The sequence below is a fragment of the Sorex araneus genome, chromosome 1, assembly GCF_027595985.1.
Source record: "Sorex araneus isolate mSorAra2 chromosome 1, mSorAra2.pri, whole genome shotgun sequence".
Taxonomy (NCBI): Eukaryota; Metazoa; Chordata; class Mammalia; order Eulipotyphla; family Soricidae; genus Sorex; species Sorex araneus.
This window is the reverse complement of record NC_073302.1, coordinates 334,352,423-334,367,096: the sequence shown is the minus strand read 5'-3', so window position 1 is coordinate 334,367,096 and position 14,674 is coordinate 334,352,423. Positions and strand designations below refer to the sequence as shown.

The window sequence follows — 14,674 nt, the reverse complement described above, 5'->3', positions numbered from 1 at the left end:
TTCCTCTACTCTCAGTAGTAAATCTGGCAGCCTGTACACAGGTGATGCCAGAAAAAGGAATCCCCCGAGTCTTTTTTTTTTTTAATCAAACAATTTTTTTTAAAACTAATAAAATGGATGGTTTTTTGGTTTAGGTTTTAAGTATTGAAAGCCCGGATGACAAGAACAAGAAAACTATAGACTTTATACTTGACATAGGAATGCATCTTAGTGGATAGTTTATACATGAAGCTTGGATATCATGTATGTAGTTCATTCTATTTTCTGAAGCTTAAAAAGTTTTGAACTAGAGAAATAGCTCAAAGGACCGGTGCCATGGCCGGTTTGCATAAGATTTTGTCTTGGTACTGCTCTGTGTAGCTGTGGTGGCCTCCAACACCAGAGGCAGCAACTCCCACTCGGATGACAGTGACAGGTCTGAATCCTCTATCTCGGTGGTTATGATTAGTATTTGGTAGCTGAGAAGCATTCCTGTACTCATTTAATTTTTACTTAGTAACAGGTGATTTGTATCATGTCACAAAGATAGGATGCACTAGATAAGAGTAGATTTGAGTACACAGTCTGGGGGCTAGAGTGATACTGATGTGAGTAAGATACTTGCCTTGTCCAGAGTGATCATTTCCAACTATTGTTGTCATACTGGTCCCCTCTCCATCCTAACTGCCCTCAGCCCCCACTCACTTGTGGCAGGCTTCCAACTATTGGCCATTCCTCCTGGCCCCATTTTTCCTGGTCGCAAATATTAATCTCATACACGATGGTTCACCACCTCATCGTGGCGAGGGGGTGGCAACAGTACCAACTCATGAAGAGAGAACCAACATGCCACCCGCATGGCAGAGCCTAGCAAGCTACTCGTGGTGTATTCGATATGCCAAAAACAGTAACAAAAATGGGCCTCATTCCCCTGACCCTGAAAAAGCCCCCAATATGGAAGCATTGAGAAGGTCAAGCAAGGAGAGGCTGCTAAAATCCCAGTGTCAAACTAGACTGCCAAAACAAAGACTAAAATGACTGTATGCACTTGTTTTTTTCTTTTTGGGTCACACCTGGCGATGCACAGGGGTTACTCCTGGTTTATGCACTCAAGAATCACTCCTGGTTGTGCTCGGGACCATATGGGATGGTGGGAATCGAACCCCGGGTCGGCGGTGTGTAAAGCAAATGCCCTACCTGCTGTGCTGTCGCTCCAGCCCCAGACTGTATGCACTTTTAACGCATGTACGCTGGCATCGGAAGCATCCATTGAGGACCTGATGGTGCAAGCACAGAAGATCAAGTATGACATCATTGGATTGACCGAGATGAGAAGGCATTGATCACATCATGCCGTTTTTGACACAGGAGAAAAACTGTTCCTCAGAACATGCGACAGTAGAGGCATTGGTGGTATTGGTGTCCTCATCAACACAAACTTAGCCATGAGCATTGATTCATTCAAATGCCTAACAACCTGAATCAGATGCTTATGTTTGAATAGATGTGGCTCATTGCCGGCAGTTTCTGTCTTTGTTGTCTATGCACCAACATCCAACAACAACAAAGAAAAAATTGAGAAGTTCTACATGGAGCTGGAGCAGTTCTATAAAAAAGACCACACCTTCTACAAGGTCGTTGTCGGTGATTTTAACGCCAAGATAGGACCAAGAAGGTCACCCGAAGAACTCCAAATCAGGACCCACGGCTTAGAATGGAATGAACAGGTGAGAGACTGTCTGGGTTCATCATGTTCACCAAGACCATCCATGGTAACTCGCAGTTCCAGAAGGCCGAATCTAAACGTTGGACATGGGAGTCTCCCAGTGGACAGTTCCACAACAAAATTGACCACATCATATTCAATCGATGGTTTTGCCTGACCAATGTCACTGTTGTCCCAAAATTCCAAATGAGATCAGACCATTGTCTCCTTCGTGTGAAATTCTACTTCACGGAGCAGGGATGAAGGGCTGCAAAGTTTAAGAAGAGAACTCACAGAACGACCACCAACTGGGTGCTCTTTGGCACTATTGCAGCAATATGGGAAGATGCCATCATTGACAACATCAACGAGGAATACAATCGACTGGTTCAGCACCTCCATCATTGTGTGAGGAACGCCTAGAGTAAGAAAGCCACAAAAAGACGCCTGTCTCCGGAAACTCTCGAGCTCATTCACCAACGTGGTTTGGCATGAGCCTCAGACAATCATAAGCTAACGTCTGAACTCACAAAGCTGTACAGAGAAGCGATAAAGGAAGACCTCAAAAAGAGAAGAGAAGCAGTGTTGGCCAATACGGCAGAAGCCGGGAAAAGTATTCACAATGCCCGCCTGTCCTTCACCAACTATAAGACCAAGATGACTGCCTTCTAACGTCCTGATGGATCTATCACATCTTCCAGAAGGGCAATGGAAAATGTTATCCACAACTTCTACTCGAATCCTTCAATAGCCACACCTACCTGCCCACATACCAAATTCCGAGGGATGGATATGTTGTTCCCAGCATTCTCCCTTCCGAAATCCAACACACCATTATGTCGGTAAAGAAGTATACAGTACCCGGTCCAGACAAGGTCAGACCCAAACACCTGAAGAATCTGCCATCAGTACTCATCAATACACTGGCTCGGCTCTTCCCATGCTACCTGTCAAATGCAGGGTTCCATCCCAATGGAAAACCAGCAGGACTGTCCTATTGTACAAGAAGGGAGACATCTACGACTTTGGTAACTATTGCCCGATCTGCCTGTTGTCCATCATCTACAAGTTGTTCACTCAAGTCATCCTGAATAGGATTAGCAGAACACGAGATGAAGAACAACCATGCAAGCAAGCCGGGTTCCAAAAAGGATTCAGCACCATCGAACATATCGACATGGTGACCAAGCTCATTGAGGTTTTGTGAGAATTCAAGATGCTGCTCTGTCAAACGTTTATTGATTTAAAGAAGGCTTTTGATTCTGTTGAGACGGAAACAGTCATCGAAGCCCTAGCCAAACAGGGCATTTAAACTCAGTACATCAGCATCCTCCATGAGCTGTATTACGGATTCACCACCAGGATCTCACCATTCTACAAGGAAGTGATAATCAACATAAAGAGGGGTTTGGCCAGGCGATACCATTTCACAAAAACTCTTAAGTGCCACCATTGAGAACATCATCGATGGCTGGAATGGGAAGGAATGGGAGTGAAGATAGACGGTCGGAAACTATACCACCTCTGCTTCGCTGGTGACATTATTCTAATAACTCCAACCATTAGCTAATCAGCACGAATGCTGGCTGACTTTGACCATGAGTGTGGAAACGTCGGACTGCAGCTTAATCTCATGAAGACAATGTTCATAAAAAATGAACTAGTTCCTGACGTTCCATTTGCTCTGAATGGAACGAACGTCTCCGAATGCAGCAGTTATGTGACCTAGGTCGAGAACTCAACATGATGAATGACCTGGCACCTGAGCTGTGCAGGAGGAAGAGAGCAGTTTGGAATGCCTTCAAGAGCGTCAAAGAAGTTGTTAAGAGGACAGAGAACCTCTGGCTCCTGGCACATCTTTTCGACTCCACCATTCTTCCTGCACTAACATATGCAGAAAGATTTGGAAATGACCGCTAGACTAGAGCTGTTATCAACTGGATTCCATGGGACATCAAATGAATGCCTGGTCGCCCACCTATGAGGTGGTCAGACTTCTTTGTCAAGGCCCTGAACAAATGGTTTGAGGCTCTTCATGCTCCTGGAGCAAGCAGACACCATTGGGCTACACTGGCACATGACAGGGAGGAATGGAAACATTACTGGCACCCACTCGAGCAAATCAATGAGCAATGGGATAACAAGTGATACAAGTGATACACTTTTTTTTAGTAAAAAAATATGTAGAATAGCCTTCCAAACTGTAATGCCCAAAATGGGAGGGAGGAAGAGAGAGAGAGAGAGAGAGAGAGAAATGTGTCTGCCAACCCCAGTTCTATTCCTGGCATTCTATATGGTCCCCCAAGCACCATCAGGAGTAATTCCTGAGTACAGAGCCAGGAGTAACCCCTGAACATCACAGGTATGACCCTGAAACAAACCAAAGCAAAAAATGTTAAAAAAAAAAAAAAGAAAAGAAAGTAAAACACAAGAACAAAGTGGGGGAGAATGAGTTGCAGTAGAATGAGAAGATACAGTCAGTCAGTTGAGCATATTCATAGTAAGTCTTTCCTGTCCTGCGTCCTTGGAATCCTTAGAGCTTATAACTGGGAGATACAGGAAGGAACTGGCAGCTAATCGTGACAGGGCCTAAAGGTCATCTGGGGTTGTCCAGGTAGCTCAGTGTCTGCAGCGCCTTACATGCACAAGGCTGGTTTGAAGCTCAACATTGCATGGTTCCCTGATCACAAGGAGGGACCCAGGAGCACAGAGCCAGGACTAGCTGTAAGTACCATGGATGTGGTCCTAAAACCTAAAAATAAAAAGATAAATTTTCACTCCTGGTAAGCTCAGGGGACCATATGGGGTGCCAGGGATCAAGCCCAGCTCAGCCCCAGTGCAAAGCAAGTGCTCCACCCACCGTACTATGTCTATCCTTCAGCCTCTGTGAGAATAACACTTGGAAGAAGTCAACCAATCTCTTCTGAATTTAGATGGTCTGATTACTTAATATATGATGAATGCCATTTAAGTTTTTGCATTTTGTCAGAGTTTTGTCTTGGATGATTTTCTATAAAATCAATTGACAGCTAAGATTCAAAGGACAATAGGAAGATGCTTTGACTACCCTGGGGAATGAAAGAGGCTTTATTTCAGACTCTGTATGAAGCTAACTGAAGTTCCAAACAAAACTAATCCACTCAGTCTAATAAAGAATTTACAATAATAGAAATTCTTAGCACATTAGCACTTCAGAAAAAGGTGCAGGAAATAACATTAGCCTTGAGGAAAGGAACAAAGCCATTAGATGAAATCCTGTTACTGATGTGACAAACAGCAAGATCATTGCCTGTGGCATCTGAACACCCGTATCCGCAAGCTAATACCGCATGGTAATTCCAGATGGAAATCATTTCTGATCCATTTGAAGGTTGAGTTGAGACTTGTTAATGCCTAAGAAGGTAAGTTTCATATTTTGAAGACAAACAGCTTTCATTAATCTTTCAACCAGTGAAATAGCTAAAGAAAATACTCAATTTAGAATTTTCTATTTTAATTATTTTAATTTTTCTGTGTGGCTGAGTGAAGAACTATGACTTTTAATGACTTATGTACTGGTTGGGTAGTTTTTAGGACTAGAATCCTGTCACTTGGTATCTTACTGAGATTGTGGCATTTTAAACTTCAATTGAAATTTTGATGTTATTTTTATTTTTATGTATTTATTTATTTATTTTTGCTTTTTGGGTCACACCCAGCGATACACAAGGGTTATTCCTGGTTCATGCACTCAGGAATTACGCCTGGTGGTGCTCTGGGGACTATGTGGGATGCTGGGAATCGAACCTGGGTGACCTCGTTCAAGGCAAATGCCCTACTCACTGTGCTATTGCTCCAGCCCCTTGCTGCTATTTTTAACTCCTTACTTAAGGATTGCTTATTCAAGGATTGCTAACTACTTCCAGAATTTTTATCCATTTTCCTTGAAGAGGAAAAGGTGACAAAACATACCTATTAAATTTTGTTTCAAAACTGTGGAAGTATAGTAAAACTTCACTAGTAGGATAGAAGAGAATGTTTTTCTAATTTTTCTTTTAAATTTCTTCTTTTTCATTTTTGTCTTTTCTGTTTTCCGGGAGAATTTCTCCATTTCAAATCCCTCTACTTCTATCATTCTATATTTCCTGGAGTGTTCTTCTTCTGTAGTACTCTGTTCTTATTTCATGGAGAGAGTATCTTAAGTATTTGAAAATATTACTAATAGTTTATTGCTTATTTTAATTCTCCTGGAATAATCATTTCTTTCCTCATGCTTTATTCTGTTTGTTGTGTATCTGCCTTTCATGTTTATTCTTCCTTGATTATGTCGTTATTTTGAATCACACAAAGACTTCACTATTATGTTTTTGAAACTAGATTCCTTGTCTATTACTGCATACAATTTTTTATCAAAGAAGCATAGGAAATGGTGATAATATAAAATACAATAATATAAAATACACATATTTTATCACATTGAGAAACAATCCAGAGTTTTAAAAAAAGATGCCCTGGGGCCAGACCTGGAGTGCAGGCTTTGAACGCGTGTCTTGAGATTCCATCCCTGGCACCACATGGTGCCACCAAGCACTGTATCACATGCTCCCCCACCCCCAGAACGGTGCTCGGAATTCTAAAAGTACCTCTTTAAAGCAAAAGTACATTTAATAACATTTTGGGGAGGGTGTCACACTCAGCGATGCACAGGGGTCCCTCCTGGCTCATGCACTCAGGAATTTCCCCTGGCAGTGCTCAGGGGACCATATGGGATTCTGGGATTCAAACCTGAGTTGGCCTCGTGCAAGGCAAATGCCCTACCTGCTGTGCTATCACTCCAGCCCTCATTTAATAACATTTTATTAACTTTTTTTTGTGGTGAAACAAGTTTTTTTTAATTGAAACCTATTGTTTTTAGAAAAAAAATTGAGACTTATTTAGAAAGATATAAGGGGAAAAGAAAGAAATTACGTATTCAAGAGCAAACACAGGCTTCTCTAAAGTGGGAAAGAGTAAGCAAAAGAAACATACGAGCAAGTGAGGTGTGTGTATGAACACATCTCCCATGAGGGAGAACACCAGCATAAAGAGCGTTTTATTAAATACATTTTATTAACATTAAACCTTAAGTATATAGACATCTTTTAAACATTCTCTTAAATATTCATTTTAGGGTGTTTGCCAGCTTCCAAATAAAAATGATGAAAAGGAATATCCGCACAGAAGAATTGATATCAGGTATTATTAATAACTTATTGACTATTAACTCTTTTCCTTTCTGCTATCCTGGTGTTTGTCTTGGAACACAGATATCTAGAACATTCTGAAGTGTCATATATTCCTGCTGCAGACAGAATCTAGCTTAGAACTGTGAGACAGTCATAAGGAATAATGACTGTCTGAAGGATCTAATTTGTCTTCTCTAGGTTTGCGCCTCACCAGTATGCCTCCCAAGCTCAGAAGTAGTTTCCTGCCGGGGAAAGTTACTTGTAGAAATGAGGTGGGGAAACTGGAGAAGGTGGAGAGATGAAGCAGTATGTTTCACTTCTCCACAGCTCCTGAGACCATCATTTGCTGAAAGTTGGCACCTAATGATTATCTCTTCTTTGGGTTATTAGACCATAGACTCATTTTTGGTATTTTGTGCCTTGTGATTTAAAGAGATTTGAAAGTCCTTTTTTTTGCTAATTTTTAAAATGTTTAAAATGATTTTGTGCTTTGATTTTTTTTCAGGTTAATACCCAAGGATCAGTATTACTGTGGAGTTCTCTATTTCACTGGAAGTGATATTTTCAATAAAAATATGAGAGCTCATGCCCTAGAAAAGGGCTTCACAATTAACGAATACACAATTCGTCCTTTGGGAGTCACTGGTGAGTAGCTGGGACTGCATTGGTCTTATCATCTGTAGAGGATTGTTCTTTTCCAAAGTTTTAGCAGCTTACCTTTCTCTAAAAAGTCTTTTTGGTAATAATTTCTGTTAATTGTAGTTTGTTTGTATCATTAATCCCTCAATCAACAAAAGAGGCTTTAGGTCTCAATTAGTCATTTCTAATGTTACATTATTTTGTTTTGTTTGGGGGCCACACCTGGCTGTGCTCAGGGTTTACTCCTGGCTCTGCACTCAGAGATCACTCCTGAAGGGGCATAGAGAACCAAGTAGGGTGCTGGGGATTGAACCCAGGTCAGATGTGTGCAAGTAAAACACTTTACTATCTGCTGTACTATCTCTCATCCCCTATTCTGATTTTTAAAGAATGAATGAAATCCTTTCTACTTATCATGGTCAAGAATCGGTTAAAATAAAAACCAAACAATCTTCTGTGGGTTTTTGTTTTAATGTATTTCTAAAGGACCCAGCTCTCACTGCCTTTAGTGGAAGGCCATTATGATAACCCATGCTTTTGAATATAAAGACTAAGACAGCTTATACATATTTTTAATATTTCACAATATTCTGTGTGATTTACTTTTCTCTGCTAGGAAAATGAAGATCTAGTCCTAAAAGTATAAAATCAAGCTTTTATTCTTGGTAGACCAAGGCAGTGCTACATATATGTCAGTGTACATATACACATTATGTGGGAATCTAATTTAGGATAGATTTGATTTAGTGGGCAGAATGTACCACAAATTCTGCATTTCTAGTAAGTTTGCAGGTGAGACCAATTTTGTTCATTCAGAGAGCTATATTTGAATTGCAAAGGAGCTAACAAGATTATTTCATGTATTCATGGTGGCTTTAGTAGAGATCCAGCCAGCAGGAAAATTCTGAGTTTCAACCATTTTTATTGGCCTTAGTTGGGATACTCAGGTTCATTTTCTAGTATTGACAAAACTCAGAAATAAGCTTATGTAGGAGAATGGGGTGGTCAGTGTCTTTTTTAGTGGCTCAGTTACCCGTTTCTTCTTCTGTAACTCTCGGTCTTAAACTATAAGCTGTGAAGTGAGCTCCTAAGTCTTTCCTGACTGTTTACAGGAGTTGCTGGCGAGCCCCTGCCTGTGGGCAGTGAGAGAGACATTTTCGACTACATCCAGTGGGAATACCGAGAACCCAAGGACAGGAGTGAATGAGCCTCTCAGCGCGTCCTCCAGGCACGGCTCCAGAGGGTTCTTAATTTATTTCCTAACCTTTGCTATGTAAGGGTCTTTGGTGTTTTTAAATGGTTGTTTCTCATCACGCTTTGGCTTGTGTTGTAGTGAATAAAACCTCTTGTGCCAGTGTGAAGTACCTGTTCCTCTTTTATTAGCAAACATGCTTAAATTTGCATACTGTGTTCATGATCATACTTTGTGAATAATTTAATAGAGGGAATTAAGAGATAAAAGTCTTTAATAAGAAAATTCTTAGTTTTTCAGTTTTCACCTCCATTGTCCCACTGCCTTTCCCCTGTTACTGATTGTAAGTTTGTCTACTAAGGTGTACACAGAGACCAATCTGAAAAGGGGTCATTACTTTTTAGATACTAGAGACCTTTATTCATTATTTTTATTAGCTCATATTAGATTTTGTAATAAATACTTTTTTAAAAAGGTATATGATTTAGCTTTTAATGAAATCTGTAATAGTTGCTTATAATCAGAAAGAGCTTCCTTAAGCAAAATCATGTCTAATAGGCACTCATATACAAAGTACAACTTCTTAAATAGGAAAAATGTCTTTCACTTTTTTGGTTTTGACTTTTTGAGTCATACCCGGTGATGTTCAGGGGTGACTCCTGGCTCTGCATTCTGGAATTACTCCTGGTAGGGCTCGAATCCAGTTGACCACATGCAAGGCAAATGCCCTACCCACTGTGCTGTCGCCCTGACCCCCATTTTTCACTTTTTTGCCCTAGTTTTTTTCCCCAAGTAACTTTTAAGTTCATGTGGTCAAGATATATAAGTAAAAACATTCCTGAAAGACACTGTTTTGAAATATGTTAAATAAATACAAAATGTAAAAAAATTTTAAATGATAAGTAAAATTATTGAAAACTGGTAACTTCCAGAAGGCTATTCAAGCATAAAAATGCTACTTCCTATTAAATCTTTTTTAACCAAATTATTTTGTAATAAAATGTCATTTTCCTTTCCAGAAGGAAAAAAATGAACTATAGAGTTATTAGGGAAAAATAAAATATTTGCTGTGATTATTTTTCCCTGGTAAGTTACAAGAATTTACTGAAGAATAGATACTATCACTTTCCCTCACGTCATATCTCCCCCCCCCCCAAAAGTTCTGTCAGGTACCAAAACTTAATCAGAAATTATTCAAAAATTAATTTGAACTGATATTACTAGATAAAAGTTAAGCGTTTTTTTGGTTACAGAATTATGGCACTTTCCTGGAAATAAACAAATTCCAAACTAATTTCCATTAACCTCAAAGCTGCAGCAATGTTGTCTAGCACAGTCTAGATCAGTTATTATAATATTCGGTTGTAACAAACTGCTGCTTGAATACAGCTGGGAGTCTTGTTTATTCTGAAGTATTTGCAGCTTGCTAGAGCTTCTGACAGACTCTTAACCGTGCATGTTGTCTGTTGCCAGTGGCCTGACTCCGACACACTAGCCCAGGACCACAGTCGCAGCGCTGGAAGATTTCTGGCGCTTGTGCAGTGTCTTTGTGTCCTCTCCTGGAGCAGACTTGTCCCTCTAAAAGGACTGGCTTGCACATTTTAGTCCAAAAATGACGGGCACAGCAGAGTCCAGGTCCACAGTCAGAGGTTCTAAGACAGCTTTCCCCCTCTTGTCCTGTAACACAGTTACCAGAGGCTTCAGCAGGGAGTGACAAGGGCGAGGGCAGGAGAGACTGCGTGAGAATTACGACATGGCACAGTGCTGAAGGCCGCAGAAGGGAAGTAGAGGCTGCAGGTGGCTCTACAGCCAGCGCGCATGTCACAGTGGTAGGGGTCAAAAGTGTTGGCCCTGTCTACCCAGCACAATCTCTTTTGTGACCTTTCAAAAACATGAAAAAAAAAATGTTTCCCCTGTCTTAAAGAATGAAGTATTATTGCTTCATGTTTTCTAAAATGGAATTTACACCAGCAGAATGATGGACCCTTACGAGGGGACCAGTTAACCTGGAGCCCCGAAGAATGTTGAGTTCACTGCCTTCAAACACTTGGGCTACTTTATGTCAAAGACCAGGCTGCCAAAAGCTTTCCAAGTAACTTGGTCTTGGTGAAGTTTCTAGAGAGGGGAAATTGTCATTTATCAAGTTGTGGTCTATAAAAATGTTTACGTTTTGAGATTTTATGGCTAATTGGTTTGTTACTTTGCCAGCTGGTCTGCTATCTGTACTGTTTCTTATGTAATCTCTGTAGCTGCTTATGGAAAGGGGTTGGAAGCAGTGTTTTGGGGGTAGAAAAGAATAAAGTCAGTTTCAACCTGTTTAGCAGAAAAGTGTTTTTCTTAAAAAGATAAAAAAGTGTCAAAGCTGGGGAGATAGCTCAAAGGTGTTGTTTTGGCAGGTAAGGGGCGGTTTGGACCCATGTGTGCTTCTCAGGCCTGACTCCTGGCTGTGTTCTGTGCTCAGGGATCACTCCTGGTGCTGCTGAATATGGGAGGCACATGCGTATGTGGGTGGACCCAGGGCCACCAGGGCTTTACCTCTGGACTAGTGCTCTGATCCCTGCATCGCAGGAATTTGCATGTAGAAAGCCCAGGTTCAATCCCTGATATACCTCATAAGTCCTCCAAGCACCACCAGAAATGACTCCTGAGCACTACACTGGAGTAGTGCCTGAACACTGCTTGCTGTGACCCAAAAACAAACAAAAAAAACCAAATAAAACCAATGTGCTGCTCTTACCTTTACTGACTTGTGATTTCTTAATGTTTGGCTTCCGTTTTGGTTTGTTTTCCTGAATTGGATGCCCAGGTGTTCCTTTTGTACCTACACCATCTTGCTCCTCAGCTTGCCTTTCCAGGACTGAGGTTGCATCTTCCATTGTAGTGCAGACATCTGGGAGACAGCCAGGAAGTCAGAGGTATTAGCTTCCAGGAACAGAAGCACAGACGAGCTGATGACACTGATAACAGCTCAGCAGTGCTTCTTTCTTTAATTTAGACAGAATCTTCTAGATTTGGAGACTTACATACTCAAAATTCATATAATCACCCATGGCAAAGAAGTTAATGGAATTCAAGTAAAAATGGGAGAATGTGAAAGAGTCTAATTTCAACCTTTTCTATAAAATCAGTCTCCCCAACGGGCTCCTAGTGTTGCTGCTAGGAAATAAATTTTGTGGCATTGAGAAAAGGCTGCACAAATCCACTTCAAGCTGGCTTTGAGAAACCTTTTGACAGTGCCTATCTTGGAGTATTCCAGTCTATGAGACTCAGCTGCTGTCTTCAGTTGAGTGAAGCACGCAGCCTGCGAGTGTCTGTGGCAGCTTACCATTCAGGCAGAGTGTCCCTGGGCAGCACATGGCATCACGCTGGCACCTTCTTCGTACCCCACGACAGGTAGCACAGAATGGCTTCTCATCCTGGGGCTTGAGGCAGAATTTTCTAGTATTACAGTCCTTGTCAGATAAACACTGTGAACCCTGTGAAGAGAAACTTGTCTCAGGGCTAAAGAATCCAGCAGAATCTAAGACGAGCCACTTTAGTGTGAGTGTCAAGAAGTCAAGTCAGAGCACTGCTATAAAGCTGTGACAGAACTCGGGCAGCATTGCAAGTTTTCAGTAGAATTGGTTTTCTTCCACAAAGCAGCGGGTGAATCACCCACAAAGACCTATGTACTACAAAAGTGTTCATGTATGAAAAATTGCCCTGCTTTTAAAACCCAGAATCTAATTTTCTTACACTGTGGAAATGGAAGAAAAAGTTTTCCCCATGTGGCTCTTACAGATATGAGATCTTTAATATAAATCTGTTAACATCTACAGTTAGTGGAATAGAGTTGGCAGTTTCTGGCATTTCTATTTGATATCTTAGTCCAGTCATCAAGTCACTCACAACATCCACTAGTCAAGGTACATTGACAACCCTTATTCAAATGGTGTCCTTTGGTATTTTCAGGGACTTATAAGAATCAAATAAGCAGATATCAAAAACATTTTCTCATCAATAATTGATCCTTTTGATTTGCTCATGCGCACACACACACACACACACACACACACACACACACACACACACGACATACTAGACATATATGAAAGAATCCCTAAAACAGTTCTATGAGATGAATCAATGACAAAACAAAAAATTTTTTTCTGCTTTTTAGGTCACACCTGCTGATGCTCACGGATCACTCCTGGCTCTGCACTCAGGATTAACTCCTGGCAGTGCTCGGGGGACCATATGGGATTGCTGGGGATCAAACCCGGGTCAGCCGCATGCAAGGCAAATGCCCTACCCATTGTACTATTGCTCTGGCCCTGTTCCTTGACTCTTGCATATAGTATTTTTTTCTTGACTATGTGGCCTTGGTTAAATTACTCTGTTGGCCTGGAGTAGTGATCAGTGGTTAGCGTGCAGGTGGCATTGTGTAAGTCTTTATATATATGAGGTGCTAGGTTAATTCCAGGTACCAAAGGGGTAAAAAATTCCTCAATATTTCTATCTTGTTTTCAGTCAGTTATAATTAGAAGTGTGGTTCCAACTCCTGATTAGCAGGCTGATTAATTACTGAATGCCCTGCACAGCCATATTGTTCATTGGTTAATCTGTGAGTGCTAAGCATCAGATTCTGCCAGGGTGCACGCCTCCACAATAGTAAACCACCCCATTTGCCTTGATGATGAAAAATCCCCACCATGAAGTCGCTTGAGCCCAGTCCAGCACCCCAGCCCCAGCACAGGGCCGGCTCCCTGGCTGCACTGTACCTTCCGAGCGCCCTGCAGGTCTGAGCCTTTGATGTTATTGAAGTCCAGAACCAGCGCTCCCAGGGGCACGCAGAGCCAGCTGAGCCCCAGGACGACCGCCACCACCATCCTCAGACCAGGCTGCCACTCTGACCCAGCGAGGGCTTTTCTCGGCCCTCTGGAAGAGCTCTTTCTGCAAGAGAAGCAACCCGGTAAAAATAGGCAAGCTGGACCCAGAGACGTCTGAGGAGCAGGTTCCTCCTGAAACAGTTTATAGCCAGATGTGCCCCTCACCTCTCCTCCTCCCTCCTCTCATTTCCTTCCTCTTACCCCACACAGGCTGCAACAAATCCCTTCAAATCTGTTTGATCAATAGTTCAAAACAAGGACTCAATAGAGGGAGCGCAGAGGCAGGGCTGCGGCAGCTTCTCCTCCAGGGGCTGACTCCCTCTTAATTATTGCATATCAAAGTTAGTTCAAAGGGCCAGCCAGAGCAGGATGTCTGTATCAAAGCGCTCTGATAATCACCTGCATTTCCTACCTGCAGTAATCCTTTGGGGGTGACGAGTCTGTTCTAAGATCTGTTTTCACAGCTAATTGTGCCCAAAGAAAGAAATGAACCACATCGGTCATTCTGCTAGAGAAGATGCCAAAAACTAATGAGCTACAAAATATAGTGAGAAGTTTCAAACTGAGCTTCAGATAGTGACGACAGATAGAAAAGAGAGAAAAGTACCTCTGATTAGCTCTGACATCCAGATGTAAAATCCAAATAGCTTAAAAACTGTGAACATACTAGCAGCTGTTCTAAATAATTGTCAATTGTAAAATCATTCTCCTTAAAATGGAAATTGACCTCTGATATTAGGGTTATTTAATTAGAAAAAATAACAAAATGGGGGCTGGAGCGATAGCACAGCAGGTAGGGCGTTTGCTTTGCACACGGCTGACCCCAGTTCGATACCCAGCATCCCATATGGTCATCCCCACCCCCCCAAGCACCACCAGGAGTAATTCCTGAGTGCAGAGCTAGTAGTATCCCCTGTGCATTGCCAGGTGTGACCCAAAAAGCAAAAAATAAAATAAAATAACAAAATGTATTTTAAATATTTTTAAATGATGGGGAGAAGCACAGAAAATTTATTTTCTATAGATTTATGCCACTCAGTAAATCAGGAAACAATCTAATTTATAATTAATTATTTAATGTATTGCA

General features: G+C 41.5%; 2 protein-coding genes across 2 annotated transcripts in view; one reads left to right on the top strand and one right to left on the bottom strand.

The window, feature by feature from the left end:
* POLB (DNA polymerase beta) overlaps positions 1-9,871 on the top strand; it is a 37,296-nt gene extending 27,425 nt beyond the window's left edge. Inside the window, exons 12-14 of the mRNA XM_004606839.2 lie at positions 6,834-6,898; positions 7,394-7,533; positions 8,640-9,871. Coding sequence (XP_004606896.1) covers positions 6,834-6,898; positions 7,394-7,533; positions 8,640-8,734 — 300 coding nt within the window. The 3' untranslated portion in view covers positions 8,735-9,871. The remainder of the gene's footprint in view (positions 1-6,833; positions 6,899-7,393; positions 7,534-8,639) is intronic.
* Positions 8,772-13,587, bottom strand: DKK4 (dickkopf WNT signaling pathway inhibitor 4). The gene is made up of 4 exons (XM_004606838.2): positions 13,480-13,587; positions 12,045-12,195; positions 11,457-11,609; positions 8,772-10,396 (listed from the first exon to the last, which is right to left on the bottom strand). The coding sequence occupies exons 1-4, from the start codon at positions 13,585-13,587 to the stop codon at positions 10,146-10,148; spliced, it is 663 nt and encodes a 220-aa protein (XP_004606895.1). The 3' UTR covers positions 8,772-10,145.
* Between the last annotated feature and the right edge of the window lie 1,087 nt (positions 13,588-14,674).